The 23,944-nt window shown below is 37.1% G+C and overlaps 1 protein-coding gene across 10 annotated transcripts in view; it reads right to left on the bottom strand.

Annotated features, from left to right (window-relative positions):
* The window catches only part of PPHLN1 (periphilin 1), a 75,091-nt gene that overhangs the window by 41,672 nt on the left and 9,475 nt on the right, over positions 1–23,944 (bottom strand). For 5 of the 10 annotated variants that reach the window (XM_054054825.1, XM_054054819.1, XM_054054833.1 and 2 more), the window contains exons 4-7: positions 23,609–23,788; positions 22,640–22,701; positions 3,979–4,235; positions 1,058–1,140 (exon numbers count right to left, since the gene is read on the bottom strand). In XM_054054825.1, the coding sequence (XP_053910800.1) occupies positions 1,058–1,140; positions 3,979–4,235; positions 22,640–22,701; positions 23,609–23,788 (582 nt within the window). The remainder of the gene's footprint in view (positions 1–1,057; positions 1,141–3,978; positions 4,236–22,639; positions 22,702–23,608; positions 23,789–23,944) is intronic. The other 5 variants (XM_054054863.1, XM_054054879.1, XM_054054851.1 and 2 more) reach the window with 3 other exon arrangements.

Genomic DNA, 23,944 nt, shown 5'->3' on the forward strand with positions numbered 1-23,944 from the left:
GCACAGCAGTTCTAAAAGAGCTGCATAAGGGGTAAGTACTTAGAAAGAGATAGCACAACCAAAGCCTGATTTTTTCCACAACTAATTATTTCCCTCAGTCTCACCTTTTCATAACAAAAAGCACTTTTTTAAAATTAAAAAGATCTCAAGAATAAGCCTAGTACACCATGTTGCTTAGGGTGAATACTACTTTTTAATAGGACATTATTCACTTAAAATAATATAATGCATTGTTTCTTTATCACTCGTTAAAGTATTTTGCAAAAATTTAGAGAAAATACTCCTGTAGAAGTATAAATTTTAAACTCAAGTATAATTCACAGGCAAAACAGTCTGCAATGTGAAAACGGTTTTGCTGCCACAGGACAGCCAGAACAATACTGAATGCCAATTGTTCACCAGTGTTTATTAGCCTGTCCATTTAACTAATCAACAAAATTATGTAGTTGGTGCTCAGCCCACAAGATTTTTCTGATGGGAAATTAAACAGCATTGTTCAGAACATAAAACAACTTTTAGCAAACTATCTTGCAATGTACTCCCTTCACCAGTAAATGGTATCATTCTTGCCACATCCTCAAGCAGCCCTGCTTCCAAGCTAACTCTGCTATTGGTATTTACAGTCAGATGGACACTTCACCACACTGCCTCCAAATCCAGTAACAGCTTAGGAAACATCGAAGGATGGAGTTCAGTGCAAGTACAGACTTGTCCAATTGATCTGGTGCTCCTAAAAGCTGTTTCTCTATTTTATTCTTCGTCTTTCCTTTTCTAGCACACTCATGACTTTGGAAAATGATCATTCTAAATACATACAAAACTTCTTTTGTCCTAAGATGAGATAGTGAATACAGAATAAAAAGGTTTGTTGGTGTCATCATTAGATTCACAGCACCTTCCTGCCAGATAAGGAAAACTCTGCAGGATTTCAGAGCAATTAAAGATGCGCCTTTCTCCTTAACAGCTGAAAACTGTATCTCCTTCCAAACAAAGAAAATATCCAACAACATTGAGCAATCTGAAACCACAGTGAGAAGCACTTAAAAAGAAAATTCACCTTTGATGAGGGTATTGCTGTGGAGCCTGATGGTGATGCATCTCTTGACGTCTTCAGTGACTGAACTGATGTCCTCTCTTTACCTACCATTGAGAAAAAAATAATGAATGTAAAATTATACTGAAGATATATTGCAGATACACTTATTGGCTTACAAAAATCACAGTGAAATTCAGTCAAATCAGACAAAATCTACACAGTTCACCATCTAATAAACATTGATAACACTTCCTTCTTTTTCAAAGATAAGAGAGATATAGCTATATTATTTCACTTAGTTAGGAAAAAACCATTATACTTATTTTTCAGTATTAACTGAAAGGGCATATCAATATGATTAGGCAGATGAAATGGTTTTACTTCTTAATATTCCTGTAATAATATAAACTGGTAAAATATTAGACACCAATCACTCCAGTAAACCAGGCAGTGTAGGAACTGGTTTAGCAGGCCACAGTCTATTGAAAAGCCCTGCCATGGGAAACAATCCTGCATTGCATCAACCACAGGCTAGATGCTCTTTGTATTACCAGTGTTTTTCTTGTAAGAGTTAAAATAAGCAAAATGACAATTCAAATTGCCTGTGCTAATCACAGTCTGTGCACAGCCTTGCCACAGACCAGTTACAGACAGCCCACAGCAGCAGAATTGGTTGCAGTTTGAACTACTCGTTTTCAATCTGTGGTCCACGGATTACATCTATGGGATCTACATCTGAATATGAAAAGCAAACGTTGTCAGTAGGGCTAATCAACTAGGCTGTTCACACTCACTGGGAAATGTCTGGCTGTTCACAAGTGGAAAACAGTATAGACTTACTTTGGCTTCCATGAAATTCGTATCAATTCAGTTAAGAAAGGGATGAATTAAAAAGTCTGTCAAATACTTACGAAAATTGGGATATAAATTATTTTAGTAGGCCTATAAAGAAGTACGGCTTTATTTTAATGAGCAATAAAGAACAAACACAGCATCTCACTCCTCACACCTAAGCTATTTTCCTTTTTTACTCAGTGTCATAAAATAAGATTGTGTTGTGTTACATATTTTAAAATAACACGACCTACAAAAAAAAAAGTAAGTAAAAGTCCATGCAAAACATATACTTTCAACAACAGAAAATGTTTAAGAGCCATTTGAAAAGCTGGCCTACTATTTCCTCACATTTTCATACCAAATGTATAATGTGGAATTAATGTGAGGCAAAGCTCACACGTGTTCATCCATGCATATTGTTCCAGGCAAGTGAGTTACTGTTATGAAACGAAGACCCACTAATCCATGCAAAAGTCTTCACAGCTACTGACTCTTTCAAAATACTACTGAAAATAGTTTGGGAAGTTACTTTGGCATAAGCACACATTTCCAAACCACACCTTAACCCTTGATTTGAAGATGATTCTAAATGGAGAGCATACTTAAAAACATAGCAAACAGCCTTATTTAATAACTCCTACTAGCCATAAAACAAAAGATGAATTATTAATTACCTTAACTAAAAAAGCTCTAACAATGAAAAGAAATAGCGAAAAGAAAATCTGTGAAAAATTGTAAGTTCCTATAAATACAAAGTAAACGACAAAAACAAAACTAGGAAGGCAGAAATAATCACTTATTTGATCTGTCACATTCCCTGAAGAACAGAATGTTTCGCTTGACATCACGAAGTAGCACAGAAGTCTTGCTCCTGTGATACCTGCTTTTCAGACCCATGGATAAGCCGTTTCCTTTTACATTCTGAAACATTCCAAAATTTTATATGGTTTCTCACAACCATTTTTTCCTGTTCCTGGTATTTACGATCTGCACACCTACACTTCTACAAATTTATTTGAATATTGTATTTTTCACCATTCACCAAGTATTGCAATTCTTTTGACATTCTGCAGCAATGATGCGCTAGAAAGATAACTGGTATTTTGCAAGGAGTGAAATGATTCCTCAATATTTAAACAACGTTAAATAAACTCCTTAAGATCCTTTTTGACAAGAAGTGCTACAAAATGGTTCAGCGTGCCATTCTTAAAACACACAATATGCATACAAGTGAATTAATAAAAAAAATCTAATTAATTTTGTAAGGCTGCCAAGATGAACAGTACATTTATACAGTTCACTAGAAAGCATTTGCAGAAAGGGAAAATCAAACTGGACTAATTAACATAAGCTGTACAAACAGCAGTGGATAAGATTGTAGTATACTAAGAAAAGCAATTTTGCCCTTTTTTTTGCAAATTGTTTAATTAGGAAAACTTAAAATATTTTCAAAACAGATGATTCACTAGATCTCTGGGAAAGACTTAACAGTCAAGCTTTTAAAAAGTTAAACATACATAGTATAGACCTAACTGAGCTACTTCTCACATTTCTTTGAGGAAAGCAAGATTTGAAAGAATATGATGAGGAGATGAAATTGTTAAAAAAAAAATCCACAACTTCAAAACTCTAATAATACAGTTTAAGAATTCTAAAAACATTTTCAGAAAGTGTTACAAGTAGCAGCATGCACTTTATTTTTTTCTGCTTTTTTTGATACCCTTTTTTCCCTGGTTGCAGGAAGAAAAGTCTTCACGAGCTACAGACATCAGCAAAGTTTCCTTTAAGGGAATCCAATGAAGTACATAAGTAACAGAAGCAGTTGATGCTAAAAGGAAAATAACATAGGATCCTAGAAAAAGCTGTGCAGCTGACACGCCTACAGTCAGTCTAGAGCTGCTACTGAAAAAACACCTACAATCTCCCACATGAAATGCATAAGGGAACAGAGAGTACAATGAAACAACCAAAGAGCAGACAACATATAACTGGCACAAAATGCCTAATTTTCTCATTATAAAAGACAGCATGTAAAGAAAAAGGACTTATACAGTGAGTTGCAGTTTCACCTCATTAATTAGCTTTCATTATTAATCCAGCATTACCTTGCTGAGAAGAAATATTTCTTTTATGTAAAGATGACATACTTCTGCTATGCTGAGACTGGTGGAAAGGATAGGCTTTGCTTCTTTCAGGAGAGTAGCTCCTGCTGCTGACACTAGAGCCAGATCTGCTGTGTGGAGAATCCCTTCGGCTCCCTGGCGATTCCCTGAAGAAAGGAGAGTCCCTCTTATGAGGGGATCGGTCTCTCACATAATGAGAAGGATAGAAGCTTTTTCTTCTGAAGCCATCTCTGACGTCCCTTTGAAGGCCACCGAAAAATAAAAGTTACTCGGTTATCTTTCCAACATTTGTGGAACAGCACTAGATGATACAATGGCAACATCTTATGTCTAGTAAATATAAATACGTTAGCTGTCATCTGCGGAACACATATGAAATCTTCAGCATTCTCAGAGTACCAGGTAATGAATGAAAAACAAATAGGAAAGTAGAAGAAAATACATATATGTATGTAATTCTTTTTCGATTTCATTAAACTGCTTCATCACTAGAGGCCAACTCCTTCCCATTTCTCAATAATACAGCTAAAACACAAGAGAAAGACATTCAAGAAATTGGGACTCTAGCATTTTATTTCTTCAGATTCACTAAATTTCACTTGGAAATTAAGCTTTAATTTACAACAGCTAAAAACATGTATGCAAATGTTGATCACGCTCGTTTTCATCCCTGTTTTTATCTTACCATAAATTTCAAGGGACTATGTCCCTCATTTGATTTTACACACCTTGCAATGGGAAATGTCAGTGAGGTATTTCAGTTTATATTCAACAAGGGCAAAACCAAAACTGCCCAATATCCATCCTCCTGCCTATATATCCACCCAAGGGTAAAACCTGAATGAAAATATGAAGATTTATACCTACTAAAAAGTCTGGCTTTCATAATAAGCAACATTCATTTTGAACTTTACTGTAAAATGCCACAGACACACTCAGTATTATACGAAACCAAAATGATTTGAAACCATAAACTGGTAAACACCAGAACCTTCTACTGAATTTATATATTATTACTCCAGATAACACCCTAAATGTCCTGGTTACCTGCAAATTATATTAATATACATATATATGTAAAGGTCAAAAAAATAGAATCCTAGAATCATAAGGTTGGAAAAGACCTTAGAGATCATCAACAATAACCGTACCTGTCTACTACTAAGTCATGTCCCCAAGCTCCTCATCTACCCACCTTTTAAACGTCTCCAGGGACGGACACTCAACCACCTCCCTGGGCAGACTGTTCCAGTGCTTCATAACCCTTTCCGTGAAGAATTTTTTCCTACTGTCCAATCTAAACTTCCCCTGATACAGCTTGAGGCCATTCCCTCTTGTCTTATTCACCCATCACTCGGGAGAAGAAACCAACACCCAGCTCTCCACAACCTCCTTTCACGTAGTTGTAGGTAGTGATAAGGTCTCCCCTTATCCTCCTCTTCTCCAGGCTAAACAACCCCAGTTCCCTCAGCTGCTAATAAGATATGTTTTCCAGCCCCTTCACCAGTTTCGTTGCCCTTCTCTGGACACACTCCAGGACTTCAATGTCTTTCGTATGGTAAGGGGCCCAAAAGTGAACACGGGATTCAAGGTGTGGCCTCACCAGTGCCGAGTACAGGGGCAGAATCACTTCTCTGGTCCTGCTGGCCACACCACTTCTGACACAAGCCGAGATGCTGTTGGCCTTCTTGGCCACCTGGGCACACTGCTGGCTCATGTTCAGTTGACTGTCAACCAGCACCTCCAGGTCATTCTCTCTAAGGCAGCTTTCCAGCCACTCTGTGCATGGGGGTTTTGTGTCCCAAGTGCAGGACTATGCACTTGGTCTTGTTAAATCTCATCCCACTGGCCTCACTCCACCGACACAGCCTGTCCAGATCCCTTTGCAGATCCCCCCTACACTCCAACAGATTGACACTTCCAGTTTAGTGTCATCCGCAAGCTTGCTGAGGGTGCATTTGATCCCCTCATCCAAGTTGTTAATAAAGACAATGAACAAGACTGGACCCAGCACCGAACCCTGGGGGACACCACTTGTGACCAGCCTCCAGTTGGATTTGGCTCAATTTACCACGACTCTTCGGGCCCGGACACCAAGCCAGTTTTTAACCCAGCAGAAGGTATGCCTGTCCAGGCCAGTGGAAGCCAATTTCTCAAGTAGGAGAAAATAGCATCAACTTGAACATTTCCTAAAGAATCTCAAGGCTAACAAACATGCAAGAGAATACTTACTGAATCTAGACTTGTGATATTAGCCTTAGTCAGAAGACACATTGCCAAGAGAAGTAAGTACTTCTCAGCTCCTCCACAGCACTCCTAAGTAAAACTAAAAGCCTTCATAGTATTTATAGTAAGCCAGAACCTACCTTACTTCACTGCTTTTCTCTCCTATTTCTCATAGTCCAATATTTTGAATATGGGAATGTCTCACAAAGATGAGCAAAGATCTGGTGGTCTCACTTCGCACAACATAGCTATAGCTCATTTCATGTTAGCGGAGAAAAGGAAAGAAGCCCTCTAGTGTACAACTCCTATAGTAAGTTACAGGCCCACGTCTGTTGATGGGTAACAAAGGACTTCAGTGTGCCAGAGGTGCTTTGGAGTACTGAAACTACACAGGTAGCACCACAGTAATACAAACCCTATTACATTGATGTGCTTTACACAGTGCTGATTTACTTTTTTCATGGGAAAACACATCTGCATGAGCAGTTCTGTTTCAAAGACCAAACACCCCTCAAGTAACACTGAGGTTATTCTGCAACAGAAAAATCATCAGGGCAGGGGCATTGCCGGTAAAAGTACAGACAATCCCTCAGCTTATTTCTCCAATTTCAGATGGAATAAACTATCAGGAAAATAAAACAAATGTTTATTTTGAAAATCTTCATACAAAACTAAAGTACGAATCAATAGCTCTCAGCCAGCTGGCTTTCAGTAAAATGCCTGTGAAGCAAAGCCAGGTTTTACAGTTAAATAATTATTTCACTGTTAACAAACTACAGGCCTTTTATAGGTATCTTATCTTACAGAAAAGCCTATTTTCCTGGACTGCATACCAAAGCTGATACAAGACAATATCACATAGATATATATCTAACAGGTGTGCTAAAAATCAACATTCATTTCCCTTCTAAACAACTCTTCTTCTTCTGTTTATTACAACACTTTCTTCTCCCAAAGCAAGGCACCAAAAGAAACAATTAAGGAATTGTTAAATACAACTGTTTAATAGCCTCTATACAGTAGCCATTGTACAGACACTTACATCAAAGAATGAGGCACCCCAGAATACACAGAAGGTTAATCCTCCTGCTTTCTTCAAAGGTCTAAGCAATGTACCCAGCTTTAGATACTACTCTTTAGGAATCCTGTAGATTAATGGGAGACTTTCCAGAAGGAAATAACTGAAATTATCAGAGACAGAGAACACATTTAATGAAGAAGCACTCAAACCCTTGGTCCCCTTAAAATTCAGAAAAAAGAAAGGTAAAGAGGCAAGTTCTCAAGCCTATGAGATGTGGGTGAAAATAAGGAATTAACGCTTTATCTACATCACATGCATGAACATTTCATGTATCAACAGACTTGAAGTGAAAGTTTAGACTTTAAGTATACTAGAAAGATTAGCTCAGCATTCAACTAGTTTGTCTAGTTTAAGAGGGAGGGCATTACTTATCAAAGAACATACTGATCAAATATTTATCAGGAACAAGTTAGGTACACCACACTTTTTCTTCAATTCTAAGACTCTCTCTTTAAATAATCTTATTTATTTTTAAAGCACAAGCTTTCTGGCAGACCAATACACCACTTTTATGACCAAAGTATGTTTTTATGAGCAAGTTACTAAGCCCTAGTATACAGAGAAGTTTATTATGGAAACGTTTACAGAGCCTCAGCTATTGCATGCACACAATAAATGCTCTAAAATCCACATAAGAATTTACAAAATATCATTGAAATACATTTTTAAACAGGAAAATATTTTAAAGCCTCGTTCTATAATAATATTATGCACAAAAAACCTAGAGTCTCACTTTCATTTTTTAAATTTTCATTTCAACACTCCACGTTAATTCTTAACTGGACTGTATCTTACTGAACAGTCAAGCCATTAACTATATTAAATCTGTTTTAGCCAACACAGCAACAGTAGAGCATTTCTGATGTTTTCCATTAATGTAACAAACTACATTGAACAGAACAAAACAAGCATTGTTTTACTTTTTCCCCCCTTTAAATACTTCAGCTAACATACACCTGCAATTTGGTAATGAAGGCCTCAACTTAGCAAAACAGCTAGGCACATGCTTCAGATTCCAACACATACTCAAAAGGTTTATTGACCAGGGACAATATTTAGTAGAGATGCAAAATTTTTCACTTGGCTGTAACTTTAAAATAGAACTACTGCTCTTAATAACAACTACAGGATTAATTTCCTTTATATAGGATCCTTCTTATCTTTATACTTTGTATACTTATCTTTTTACTTTGTATTCATATCTCACACTTGGTCTTGAAAGCACAATTTAGTTCTCTCAGCAGTGTTGCAACAGGATGTATTAGCATGTTTAATCTCCAGGAAACTTGACCATTAAATTCTCACTAAATTTGATAATTTTGGATGAGCATTTTAAATTATATAAGTAAATAGCCATACTCTAATAAAGCATCCACCAAGGACAGCTTAGGGAAGAGAACAAGTCTGAGAGCTATTTCTGTTAACCATCAGTTCCAGTTTCCTGGAGGAAAAAACACAAATGCAGAATAGACAAAGGTATGGCTTTCTGCATAGCAGGAGACCAATATATATAACAGGAATATAACACAAGGCAGAGTTTCTGTTGTCAAAAAATCAGAGGCGCCACCTTTCCTAAGCTACCACTACCACACCAAATGCTGCTGGTCTTGTCCCTCACTACTATTTCAAGCCTGGCAAACCATTCAGCAGCAATGTTGTGGGAAACTGAAGGCTGCAGGAAGCCGTGTAGATTACAAAAGGGAGTGTGGTACAGCTTAAGCTTCGCGAAACAAATACTAACACAAACTGGTGTGTCAGTCTTATAATTCAAGAGTACATAAAGGCAATATTCAATTACTTGCTAGCTGTGAAATTCCTGGAATGGAGGTGTCCTTGGGTACATGAAAGCACATTGTATGCGATAGGGGAAAAATTTTCTTTGTAAGAGAAATCATAGCTCACTCTCTCGACTACACGCTACAGGGCAACTGTGTACAATACTTCATGCTTAATATTCTCCCAGTCTTTTACATTCTAATACAAACATTTATCTTTTCAACTAAAACTTTAATCTACAAAGTGGCCCAGCCATACAGTCATAACTCTCACTTTTAACACCACACTGAAGAGACTAGCAACTCGAACAGGATGCCACTGTGGAGCAGAAACTGTAGGTCCTTTCAGTAACTTACATGTGAGTGCAGTGTATCACCTATGTAAAAAGCCAACAGAGAAGTTTATGTGACCCTCTCCTTCTGAGAAAGATTACTGCTATTGTCAAAGGGGTTAGTAATTTCATTTATAGGCTTAGGCATGATTACTAACCTTGCCTGAAAGTAACTCACACCATTTTATAAATAAATTGAGAAAATTATACATATCTCTTAAGACTGCAGACTTCAGTGCAAAGAGATAGACAAGGCTTGGACCGTGGCTCTTAACTCAATACACTTTTGCTGCCTCATTACACACAGGCAAGGGGAAAGAGGAGGAAGAACGAAACAAAAATCAAAAAAAATCCTCTTGCCTTCCCTGTCAGGACACTGTAGGGACTAACAGAGCTACCTACGTGGTTCAGATGATGTAGAAAAGCATTTAATAAAATATACTACACCCCAACCTCTTAAGTTTTTCAAAAGATTTGCTGTGTTATACATCCAAAAGCAAACATGAAGAGTCAAGGCTACCTCTACTTTTAAAATCTTCGAAGTAAATATAGGTGGTGGAAGATTCCAGCCACTATCCTGTCTCCCAAAACTCACCCTCTTTCTTTCCAAAGTATGCAGTACATATTTGTGCAACAAACCAACAATTTACTTTAGTTCTGCTTTAGTTTTACTATAATCCCTTCTTATTAGCCAAAGATCTTTATGCTGACTTATTATAAGCTAAAACAATATAGTGAATTACACCACTGTAGATATAAGTAATTGCATCTAGTTCCACCTGCTTTCACTTGAACATTTGAAATGATGACATTTATTTTGACAACTGGCTTTCAATGTTCTATGACTAAGCAAGTAACTGCAGGACTTGTAACAAGTGATATTTGCATTAGCTTTAAATGAAATTAACATAATTAGGTCTACTCAATATAATCTTATTAACAGCTTTTCACACGAAGGAAAAAGCAAACAGGCATTGCAGAACAGCAGAAGATCTTGTGAAGAGAAGCATAACTAGAAATACCTAATGTACAACAAAAATCAAAAATATATAAATGTTTCACAATATTTATGCTGCATTTGGTACTGCAGAAGTGATCATATGCAAACACCAAAACTCCACACTGAGGCCACTTGTCCACTTCACTCACCATGAAAGCTACTAAACTCATCTCCAGCCCTGCCCACCTCGGGATGTCATGAGAGATTAGGAAATAAAAACTAAGACAACTTGAATATCATAGCGACATTGGAGAAATGTCTGCAATGTTCTTTAACTGAATAATGAAGCCATGCAGTTCAATTGAAACTGGAAATCAGATTACAGGTCTTTTTATCCTTAGTAAAGGGTATCCTCTTTTCTACTTTCATCAACAATGTACTTTATTAAACTTGCTGGAAGATAAGACCACACAGCAAAAGCATATTTAAATTCAAACTCTTTCTGTCATCTGACGGGGAGAAACTATGATCATGCATACAAATCAGGACAGAGGAACAAGAAAGAAATTAAGAGTCCAGAAAAACACAGATTTAAGTTCCAAAGAATTAAAAGCAAACAGCTTTACACAACTGTATGCAGAATAAAGACAAAATATGTTAATCAGACAAATCAAGAGCAAATTAGACAAAATAACTGCATTCAAATGCATGCGATGTTAGCTTATCTTCTTTTTTTAAAAAAATGAAGGCTTAGTAAATCCCTGCAATTTCTCTCTAATAGAAAATAAATCATAGGTCTAAAGTTCTATAGAGCATATTAAAGTGATGGACCAAGTTACCATTTCTGTTAACAGCTACAGCATTTACAACAGCACAGAATTTCACTGACAAAATATTTGCTGACAGATGCTACTTTTGGGCCAGGTTTCCCACACTATTTTCCGAGCAGCATATCATCCCAGTCAAGCAGTCCAGATAAGACCGGAGAAAATAGTCATCATTATTGCTTCTAGAGAAAGTTCTAATGGGATTGACCTTCTAACGGGATGTGTTAGCACATTTACTGTCATCCTGCCTCAGACACCGAGACCACCACATGGGGAAGAACTCTATTTAAAGTATCCCTGCAGTACCAAAGAGCATGGGGTCAATGGGGCAGGAGACAGCAAAACTCCCCAAGTACTACTCAAAGCAAGCATAAAGGTATTGAGAACAAAGATCTATGGACAGTAACATACCAAAAAATACAAGTAAACAACTCTATGGAAATTATTAAATAATTTTGTTTCTTAAATACCTTGTAAATCAGTATGGGAAACTACATGAGACTGTGAAGAAAAACACTTGCTGTTTACAGTCATGCAACTTACTAATACCAAATTTCTAAAAAACAGATTTGTAAATGATAATAGCTCACGTTAGCAATACTGACACACAATACCTTTATTACATTTAATTTTCTTTTCTTTCCAAATCCCTTAATGAGATCTATAAGTCAGAAAAAGTTCTTCTATACATCGGAAAAATGTTCCACAAATTGAATGTTTTAATTGCTAAATTTAAGTGAAATCTGAAGCAACTGGGTCAAACAGGTTTCATCTACTTATACCAGAAGTTTCGTAATAGTGGTAGACTCCTGCACAGCAAATTTAAATAAAAGTTAGCAAACTACATCTGCTTTTGGATTTCTCAAGGTAAAAGACAATATATCTAGGAAGAAAGATTTTCTTGTATGTAATGAGCTTTTTTCTTTTTGAATTCATTCCTTCATGCCAAGTACATCATTCGTTCAAAATTAGAAAGCCCCGAGTTAAGACAGACACTTCCTCTTATAAAATATTCAGCCACATAGCTTCACCTTTTTTTCTTCTAGTTTGCTTTTTCTTTTCACTTTGTTTACGATAATGTACATTTGTATCTGTCCTTGTTTAGGGGTTTTCTTGGTTGGTTTTTTGGGTTTTTTTTTTTCCTTTTTCTTATAACTTGAAGGTATGTAACACTGAGTCAAGCCATGCTACCTGGGTAAGTTCCTTATTAAAAATGCTTTTGCAACTACTGCATGCCTTCAATAATTTCAGTGATTTAATAACAATTAACTTCAGCGTGCACCTCCATGACAAGTCATACCAATTCAGAGCGGTGCTGCTACAATCCTGATCTTCTCAGTCTTCCTTGAATCCAGGATATTTTCTCTCAGGCAACCAAACTGGCAGATAATTATTAAATTGATAGTGGTAGATTAGTATGCAGGACCATCTCCTTGAAGAGTACAAACACCTGAAAGAGTATCAAGGAGAGGGAAGGACTGGAATGGCACCAGCTTAGATAAACTTCTATAGAAACATTATTAGTCTAGGAAGATCTGTCTCCTTGATGCATTCATGATTTTTATTTTTTATGATAAATAAAATAGGTCCCTTGGCAGAATTTCAGAGTAGTTAAAATTAGCATCAGTAAGACTCAAAGAAGTATTTTTTCTAAAAATAACAGACATACATATCTAAGCAACACTAAAAAAACTCAAAATTCTGACAATGAATAATAAATGTAGGTTCAAGGATAATTTTTTAAACAGAATACTGTTTAACAGAGACAAGTTTTAGTAAGGGATAAAAGCAAGAGTAGCTGAAGAGATAGTTGTTAAGGAAGATAATTCATTGCTCGTCACTTCGGTCTCCTCTGTTAATATAAACCTTTGCCTTACTTGGATAATCCTTACACAAAATTCTTCAATAAAAACGCAACAAGTAAGATAAAAATTGTAGAATACAAACAGAGCTTACTAACTGTCAAACCAGAACTGGTTTGCCCTTCTGCTCTGCTGAGAACCTTCCTAGAGTGATGTGTCCAGCTCGGGAACCTACAGCACAAGGACATGGAGCTACCGGAGTGAGTCCAGATGAGGGCTAAAAAGTGACCAGAGGGATGGAATACCTCTCCTATGAGAAAAGGCTGAGAGATTTAGGGTCATTCAGCCTGCAGAAGAGATGGGTTTAGGGAGACTTCATTGCAGCCTTTCACTGCTTAAAGGGGGCTTATAAGAAAGAAGGGGACAAACTTCTTAGTAAGGCCTGTAGTGAGAGGACAAAGATAATGTTTTTAAAGCAAAAGAGGGTACACTTAGACTAGATATAAGGAAGAATTTTTTTATAATGAGGGTGGTGAAACACTGGCACAGGTGGCCCAGAGAAGTGGTAGATGCCTCATTCCTGGGAACATACAAGGTCAGGTTGGACGGGTCTCTGAGCAACGTGATCCCAAACTATTCTATGATTCTAAAAGTCAACACACTAAAACACCTTTTCCATTCTACTTCCAAATTGCATAAACATTCTCAAATATAATATCCAGAAATAATTAGGCACACTAGACTAGGTAAGGCAAGACTTCATTTAACACATGCAAAAGTCAGACTTCAGAAGAGAAAGACATGCCCACAGCTGGCTGACAGAACACTGTTGTGTGTCATGGCATCAATATGCAACTCCACATAGACAAAAACATTAGTTATCAACTCACAAACTTAAACTACAAAGCTTCACAAACATGCAAGAGAAACTTGCCAGGTTATGCAAACAGATATGAATAAATGTCAAGACTAGCATTAAGAATAGTTTACTAGCATGCAAAAATAGCATCGCCTCTTAAAAATAATACCAACAGCATGAGATTGTGGAATTGCTTTATCAGTGAACTTTTCCTCAGATGGTGATCATAACACGCTCAAACACAGCAGCAGGTGGAAAGGGCACACCACAAATCTTCTCTTTGCAGCAAAATGTCTCACAAAGGATGCCTATACTGTAAATAGCATCAAATTTTTTCCTCTCCTCTAGGAAATGCTGTATCCTAGTATTCCCATCCTCTCTCAATGGGAATTTAACTCCCTGAAATATTTAGTGCATTCAAAATACTATACAACAAACAAGTCCTTGGAACCTAACAGATGATGAATTTATCTTCCTAACGGAAATTATGTACAAGTCCTCTGTGACTATACTCCCCATCCTGTGAAAGCCATGACCACATTCATTCAGCCAATCTATTGGCCGGTTGTTGAGATTATTTAGTTAGAAGCCCACCTTGACAATATAGTTGTCTGGACTTGGAAAGGGAGACTCTCTTCTTTTTCTCACCCCACTGTCTCTCAGTACTCAGCTCTTTTTCAACATATTTGTTAGGCAGCTTTTTCAGAATAATCAAGTACTACCTATGGGAGTTTGCCTCATTATTTCCCAATACAGCATCAACTTGCTAGTTTGATACCATCTACCACCCAAATACAGTTTTAACTATAAAACTGGACCAGGTAAGCTTGCTTTTTAAAGTCTTCTCTCAAGTGAAGCGTTAGTCAAGATCTTACAGCATAAAAGGTACTTAGAATCATAGAATACCAGGTAGGAAAGGACCTCAAGGACCATCTGGTCCAACCTTTCCTGGCAAAAGCATGGTCTAGACAAGATGACCCAGTTCCCCGTCCAGATGAGTATTAAAAGTGTCCAATGCTGGTGAATCCACCATTTCCCTAGGGAGAACATTCCAACAGGTGACTGTTCTCATTGTGAAAAATTTTTGTCTTGTGTCCAGTAGCAATTTGCTCAGGAGTAACTCATACACATTAACCCTCATCTTTTCCATGTGACTCCTTGTAAAAAAAGGAGTCTCCATCTTCTTTGTAGCCACCCTTTAAATAATAGAACATAGTTATGAGCTCTCCACTAGGCCTTCTTCCCTCAAATCTAAACAAACACTTCTCTCAGCCTTTCTTCATAAGGCAGCCTTCCCAGTTAAATAATCTTTGTGGCCCTTCTCTGGACCCTCTCCATCCTATCCACATTTCTTTTGCATAGCAGGCACCAAAACTGAACACAGTATTCGAGGTGGCGCCTGACAAGTGCTGGGTAGAGCAGAACAATGACTTATTTACCTCTACTGGTGATGACCTTGTTGACACAACCTAGCATCCTGTTGACTGTCTTTGCCACAGAAGCACACTGTTCACTCATGCTGAGCTTACTGCCCACCAGGACAATCGTTTTCCCAAAACATGACATAGTTTTAAGCAACACATCATTATTATTTCAAAATTGAACTAAGTTTGCACACACTATCGATTTTTTCCTTACATGTAGATCATAATATACTAATATTTGTAGTAAACAGTTCTCATGCAATAACCACTGTTAAAAATAGAAGGATGTCACCAATTTCATATGCCAATTCACAACCCTAGAAAAACAGCAGTGGGAAACATTTCTATACACAAAAAGCCATAGATCCTTACAACATAACACAGATTTGGATCAAAAGCAAGTTGAATAAACATATGATAGTAGCCAAATCTTCCATGATGAGAACTTCTAACTTTTTTGTTACAAAATTTGGTGTGCTTACTGTAATTGTCAAACAAATATTTACAAGTCAATTTACCACCTAGCTGTTCCTTACTGAACAATAATTCAGACTGGGATTTTAAGAATAGCAAGAAGTTCTGTGAGAAGATTATAACTACCCATCCTTAGTTCAAAGAACAGTTCGTCGGTCCTTCAGAGTGACAACATAGAGACCATATTTAAAAGTAACTGAAACATTTCAAAGGACCAAAGTATAAGAAAAGCCACACACACAGAATAAGACTGAAATTATCAACGTGTAATTATGCTTTTCAAAAACAAGCTTACCCAGTATTCTCTTATGGCTCTCAGCAGGAGTTAAAACCAAGATTTAGAACCATTCCACATTTCATATAAAGGGCAAGCTCTACTGCATGAGGCTGTTTATTTACAAACTCAGAAACAAAAAAGGGTGGAGCCCTCAAAGAAAAGGTAGCAACTACTAAATCAATAAGACTGATGCGTAAGACATGAAGTGTAATATTAAGTCCTTAAATATTTAGAGCAAGCCAGAATCTACTTTTAAGTTATCTATTACTTATTATCTTGTTCCAAAAAGTTCCAACTCCCTCCTCCAGCTCCCCAGAATATCATAAGCTAAGGTAAACTAATATAGCCAGCAGCCTAATACAATGGGTCTTCTGAACTAAAAATTTCAACAGACAAGTCCTTGCCTGAAGTTGTAGACAGGTATAATGAATCTCCCACAATAACCTATTATAAGGAAACTGTAATTTCATATATGAATAAACAAGTTACTTTAATAGTTTGTGTGAATACCTGAGAGATTTAATGTTCTGAGGGAGTTTTTATTTAGTTATTTATTAAAAGAAAAAGGCATGTGGTAATGAACATGATTAGAACTCTGCTTATCAATCTCTGTCAAAAGCAGGACCGTTTTCTTTGGGTGACTGCCATATTTATTTCCCTCCACACGTTTTTTAATAAAGAATGAGGTTCTTGTATGGTGTCCCTTAAGACCTGTCAAATATCGCAAAACAACAGCAGACTTATATACACTTTTAGCGCCATCTCATAAATCCCTTTGGCTAAGTTTCTCTTCTATAAGCAAGACAAAGATTAGTTTACATTACAAGAAAGTTTAAATCCTAAGCCTAAAGACCTCCCACAATATAATACGATGTTTTAAATTAGTATAAAATATTTAAACAGGCTCACTGTTTCATTCATTAAAGGATACATACAAGCAGGAGAGGAAAAAAAAAACAAGAAACAAGCAACCTCTTGTAATTCAAAGGTGATTGCACAGTGATAATGTAAAGATAATTGCCTTGGCCTATGACACAACTGAACCCTCAATATTAAATCCTGCCTTACTTGAGAGAAGAGTCAGTGACCCTTAACTTCTACCTTGAGACTCCCTCATCAATGCTTTTGGTATAAAATAACCATTCTTGCCAAAGAACAATTTTCTTCTTAATGTACAATCTTCAGTCCACTCCTCTAGAAGATCATGTCATCGTGTACTGCACTTGCAAGGGGTTAATCACCCACTGGAAGGGTAGTTCAAAGATCAGAAAGCCAGGATTGCTGGGGTTCTATCCTCCACTTCGCTAGCAGTCTTCTCCATAGCCTTCAGTAAACACAATCGCACTCTGAAGGGTTATGCATCTACAAAAACTGGGGTATATTATGCTTTACCACCCTAAAGATGTATTAAGTATCATGTTCAGAAAGTCACACCAAATTTTCAGAGGAAAGGCAATGTGCCATTCATTGAAAAGATTTCCAAAACAAAACATAGAACCGACTGATGAATTCTAAGTTGTTCACACATCACCAGTTGTTTAAAATTGTTTCAACATTTTGGTAGACAGTTTTCTTTCACTCTAGCGTGAAAATGACTCTATTATTTCCATTTATTACGAAATATTTCCTGTGCACTCCACAGACAAGCAAATCTGTTTTATATACACAAATGCATTTGCAGTAAAGACGGGGCTAAGATTTCCTAATTTCACATAGTACATGGAGGGAAAAAACCTCAACAACCAATTAAAAAAACACCACATGAAGAGATTAAAGATGTCCTATGTGAGGCACTTCTCAGGAGTCTACATTATATGAACCAACATTAATATTGATGCAGAATACGTTGTCTACAAATATGGCAATCCTTATTTTACCAAAATCTGGACCTCGGATAACTTTAAGGATCAAATTTAATGCCAGTATAGCTGGGATTTACAAGTGAGTCATTTTGAAATTTCTCTTTGAAGATGAGTCTCACCCATCTTAAGTTGCCAGGTTTTGCATATTTCACATCTTATGAACTCAGTTTGGCTGAAAAAAAAGAGAATGAAGTAATGTTCTGTGCACTCAAAAGGATTAAAATTTGGTATGACTAAAGCGAACAGCAGCTAACATCTAAATCATTTCACACTGAAAAGTTCATTTGACTTTGCGAAAATGAAATTGCATGCAAAATCCATTGCTATGAGGTCCATGCAGAAGTCTGTAAAATTGAGGTTCTTCCACACAATACACAGTTCCCTGCAACTTTTCAAAAAATCTCACATGCATAAAATAATGTGAGTGCTTTGAATAAATGAGTTTGATATACCACTGAAGACATGTAGTAACACAGCCTCAGAAATGAACATCATCAGTAAAATATAAATATAGAAAGCGATCATGTGTGATTTGATCTCTACTCCTCTCGTAATTTCCCAGTTTCATAGCATCAGTGACCAAGACATTTGAACTGTCATCATGTGTGCAGAAAATTCTCTGTTGTCCGAACTAAAAGATTCCACTTTGAGGTACAATCCTTTATGCATGCCAACCAGACTCAAAACAAGCAGTGCCTGTAAGGTTATATAATCCACATCAGTTGCTGAAGTTCAGAAATCCAGTAAGAATTCCTTAGGTCGGAACAACAGAAAAAGGGCTGGAAACTCATTTTCAAACCTACACCCAGCACATCATCTCAAAAACAATTTTTTTAACATATAAAATATTATATTACTATAAAGAAGTCATTGTCAGGCTGAAAGCCATTCACTGATCATAGCATTAAACAGGGCTAACAACACTCAAGAACTGAGTGGTCCAGAAAGAGCAGAAGGATCGGTGATACACGGCTTAATGGTAGACTGCTAGCAAATGACAGCTGCTTGGAAACTGGAGTATAACTCCACAAGAAAAAAGAAGGCAAGAAAAAATAACTAAACCAAGGGGAAGAACCTCAACAATCCTGTTATCACTCACTGAGAACTGCTGCTGGTCACAGATACATCACAAGTACATCACAGCTTAAGCCACAGCTACACAACTGCTAAGCACGTACTTCCTATTTTTAAGGAAAAGGCAAGAAGCATAAAATAAAACCCCACCGAAAACCGCTCCAAAAAACCCTAACAGATAGTTTCTGCAATACAGGAAACTTTCACCCCCCCAAATTCTGCATCACTTAAGGATTTTTGATATTCCAGATAAGCAGCTTCTTTTACTTCAGGAGAATATCGAGTAACACATTTTCAGGTCCAAAGAAAGACAGACGAACAAAGATGGAAAGAGTGAGAGAACAAATTACTTTTTGATGGTTATGTTGCCAAAAAAAAGCAGGAAAATGTGAATGATTAATTCTTAAGAGGAAATGGTAAACATAACATTGACAACAACAACTTACATTTTTAGCTGCTGAATGAGTTTTTAAAACTATTCAAGAAAAATGATTATTTACATCAATAAAAGAGCTATTACTTTTAGAATTTATAGTCACTGTACTGACAACAAAAATTCATTAACTTTGAAAGTCTCCTAAGCATCTTTAGCTTCACAAATCTAACTTTGTACTATGTTTTAGCCAAGTTCCATGCAATTTTTAAAAAGTACTTCTGGTTAAAGGAATCTTAAATCTCCTACTACCTCAAAGAAAAAAAAAAATTGATATGTACTCCAGAAAAGCTTACCCAACATAAGTTTTCATCATATCCAAAGAAAAAGCATTTTCATATAATCATTTCTTAATCTCATTTATTATAGCGTGAATGTCTTTGAAAGTAATTAGCTTTTCCACCACAGGAGACATCATCTACCAAGTGCTGTATTCCGATTTCCTCTGCCAAGATCCACTACACAGCTGAATAGCATGCAATACGCAAAAGATCATAATTAAGTTTATTACAAAGCATGTAACGCTACAAGTGTTTAGCAGTCTCAACACAGGATTTTACATCCAAGGTTATTTATTATTGCTGTGTTCTTCTGTATAATGAGATTTCTGATATGCTAATGAGTATCTATATAATAAATCAGTAAGGCTTCATTCAATTGTGAACACATTCCAGTTGGAGGGCGGTCACACACAGTGTTCCTCAGTGTTCAGACCAGTCTTGTTTAAAATCTTTATCAATTATATGGACGAGGGGATCAAGTGCTCTCTCAGTAAGGTTGCAGATAACACCACACTGCATGGGAGTGTTGATCTGCTTGAGGGAAGGAAGGCTTTGCGGAGGAATATGGACAGGCTGGATCGATGGGCCAACTGTATGGGGGTTCAGCAAGGCTGAGTGTTGGGTCCTGCACCCGGACCACAACATGTCCGCGCAGGCTTCGGGATGAATGGCTGGAAAGCTGCTTGGTGGGAAGGGAGCCGGGGCTGTTGGTCAACAGCTGGCTGAACATGAGCCAGCAGTGCGCACAGAAACAGCGTCCTGGCTTGCATCAGAAATAGTGTGGCCCGAAGGAGTAAGGAATTGATCATCCCCTTGTACTCGGTGCTGGTGAGGCCTCACTTTAAAAGACTGTGTTCAGTTTGGGGCCCCTCACTACAAAAAGAGACACTGAGGCAACTAGAGCACATCTACAGAAGGGCAATGAAGCTGGCGGAGGGTGTGGAGCACAAGTCTTATGAGGAGCGGCTGAGGGAAGAGAGGTTGTTTAGTATGGAGAAAAGGAGGCTGAGGGGAGACCTTATTGCTCTCTAAAACTATCTTAAATGAGGTTGTAGTGAGGTGGATGTCAGTCTCTTCTCCCAAGTAACAAGTGATAGGACAAGAGAAAATGGCCTCGAGGTGCACTAGGAGAGGTTTAGATTAGATATTAGGAAAACATTCTCCAAGGAAAGGGTTGTCAAACATTGGAATATGCTGCCTAGGGAACTGGCTGAGTTCCTGAAAGTGCTCAAAAACCATGTAGATGTGGTATTAGGGACATGCTTTAGTGGTGGAATTGACAGTGCTAGGTTAGTGGTTGGACTTGATGATCTTAAAGGTCTTTTCCAGCCTAAATGATTCTATGATTCTATATCCTCAACTGCACCAAGTATGTTTATGAAGTTCTTCCATACTGTTATTGCAGTTACATATTTTGAAATACATAATAAAACCCCAAATGGGACTATCACCTACCATACAACACGTTGTTAAAGCCTTCAATAAAACAAGCTGACATTTTATCCTCACACTTTAAACAGAAGAAATCAGGATGCATTTAAGAATCTTTTGACCACTGGGTGCCACTCTTGTTCTGTGTAAAATAAACTGCCTGACAAACTCAGTTTTCTCAGTCTTCTTTTTTTCAGCTTTAAATAACTCTGATTCTTCTAAAGCGGGAGGAAAAGATGCAAGAGTTTTTACACAAGTTCTATAAAACACTTATAACTTTTTAAAATCCTTTACTGCTGCTTTTAGCTCCAAGAACACAATTGTGAGAGAAATCTAGTGCATGCAGACCCTTATGTATGTAAAAAACGGGTTTTTTTGTGGTGAAGCTATGTAATAACCTAGTTATGCTATACCTGAATCATCACATTCAAAGGAATAGGTGACTTCTGCAACTGTGTAGCTCTGTAGCACTGTATTGCCATTGCTACTAACAGCATCATATTGAGTTTGCAAGGCCTTAAGACAGGCTTTGAGCAAGGTTGTCAGGCCTGCTCTGTCTGAGCTTTTACTGACCTGCCTGAAGTATTCTTTTTAACTCGGTACAGGTTGAATAGCAATTTTTCAAATTGATCAAGCATCTATAGGTAACTTGATTTACTTTTGTTGATCCTTATATGGTACAAACCTATTTTATATGGATAGCAGTAACAAGGAGTTACTCTATGTTGAATAATATATTTTTGACATCGTGATGCAGTATAAAGAAGTACAGGCCTGGTTACAATACATCAGAAACCTTCAGAAGTAGAAACACAGGATGTGACCTATAAAAGTACAGCCAGGAGATGACATTTTTAGATTAGATTATTAATATTTCAGTTACACTAACAATTAATTCTTGGCTGAGTATTTGAGGTGAATTTCATCCTTGTCCATAAATTTTCAGCGTAACACTATCCTGTGCACTTTATTTATCATATTAAATAATGCCACATCAAACATCACTGTAGGCAAATGTATGTTACAGTCCTATTGTTTAATACTATTCCTTATATTTCACAGATGGGAGCCTGAGGTACAGACTAAGAAATGCTCACAGATATCAATATAATGTATAATGGAAATATCTACTCATCAGTCTAGCAGAGACAACAAGGAGCTCAGGACAAGCCAAAGGTGAACTTCATAATCCCATTATCCATTAGACCGAATTCTCTAAAGTCATGTAAAAAGTGTAAACTGATCAAAGAGAGACATCAAATTACTTACAATGCCAGGCTAACATCCTAAAGGCATTATCATTATACCTCCTATACTTACTAAACAAATACTAATATATTTTCATGTCATTCCATTCACTTAATTTGCATTTCAAACAATTCAACTAGAAAACACTTTTCCACTATTGTCCTTTACTTCAACAGATGTGCTTTCCCACGTCCCCGCAATTTCACTGCTCTGCTGTACAAACTGTTTTGATAATAAAGAAAAATGCACTAAATAGTCCCAAGACACGCATGGCACTGCTGTAGCCTTATAAAGTACCTGTATTCAGGCTGCCGACTTATAGGATGATCATCCCGTGGCCATCTGTATCCTGATTCATTCTGCAAAACATACGTGCAAAACACTTGTGTGACGTGTGTCTCAACATCAAATGTCAGGTACAGTTCATTGTTACCTGGCACTTATTTACTGCAAAACCAAAGCATTTATTGAGCTAAAAGAAAGTATTAATTGTTTACAGCAAAGTTCCTCTCAGTTTACTCTGCCCCATTCCTCTTATATTTCTTCTCTATTAATACTAAAAAGAGCAACGGAATTATGAAATTCCGTACATAACACAAACTACAAAAAATTCCAAATTATATACACAGGCTCTGACTTCTGAAAAGAAGGTTTTCATCGTTGCAATGTAAATTATCATTAATAGTTTGAAATTACAGAATTTCAAACAGCTAGGTTGAAGGAGGGAACAATATTGACCTTGCAAAGGAACCATCAGCTTTGTACTTAAGTCTAGCAACCAGGGGAAAAAAAAAATGCATTCAACATCACAGCAGAATTCAAATAAGTGAACAATTGTGCAGATTAGAAGGATAGGCAGACAACATTCAACAAGCTGCATGTGCAAGGACTTGTTAAATAGATTTAGCAATTCATTTGGATAATTTCACAGTGCACTACAGAGATGACTTGTGAACACTTCTGTTTTCCCAGTGCAGATTCTGAGTGTTCCACAGTGCTGGACAAGGTCTCTTTTGTAAGTCAATATAGAGTAGCTAGGAACCATAAGCAGCAGCAAACAGGTATTACTATGTAATCACAAGAGGTTTAGAAGCACAGTAACTGCAAGAAAGGACCAAAGTATCAAAACCTGGATGTTTTTTCTATTAATTCTGTCCCAGTTTGTGAGAACAGCAATAACATCAGTGCTCTGAAATTATATTTTAATTGCTCCATATTTAAGCATTAATGAGAAGATAAGCATCATAAACACATGAGAAGAATCACCTTACGTACACCTCGGTGTGGAGGGCCGCTTCTGCGGTCGTGAGCAAAACCGCGACCCTCATCATAGTCTCTGTACTCAGCATGATTGTAATCATCATATCGACTGTAATTCCCATCTCCAGGTCTTTCAAGCAGTGGTGGTTTCTTGGGCACAACGTTTACTACTCTATGGTAATCATCCTAAACCACAAAACAAACAAAATCATACTGGTTTGAACAGCTGTAAATCTATAGTGAATACACAAAAGTAAAAAAAAGTTATTCCTAAACACAGCACTATAATAACCTTAAAGCTGAAATAGCGCAGAGGAGCAATGAACATAATGAATCACGGCA

This window comes from Cuculus canorus, chromosome 1, assembly GCF_017976375.1.
Source record: "Cuculus canorus isolate bCucCan1 chromosome 1, bCucCan1.pri, whole genome shotgun sequence".
NCBI classification, from domain to species: domain Eukaryota; kingdom Metazoa; phylum Chordata; class Aves; order Cuculiformes; family Cuculidae; genus Cuculus; species Cuculus canorus.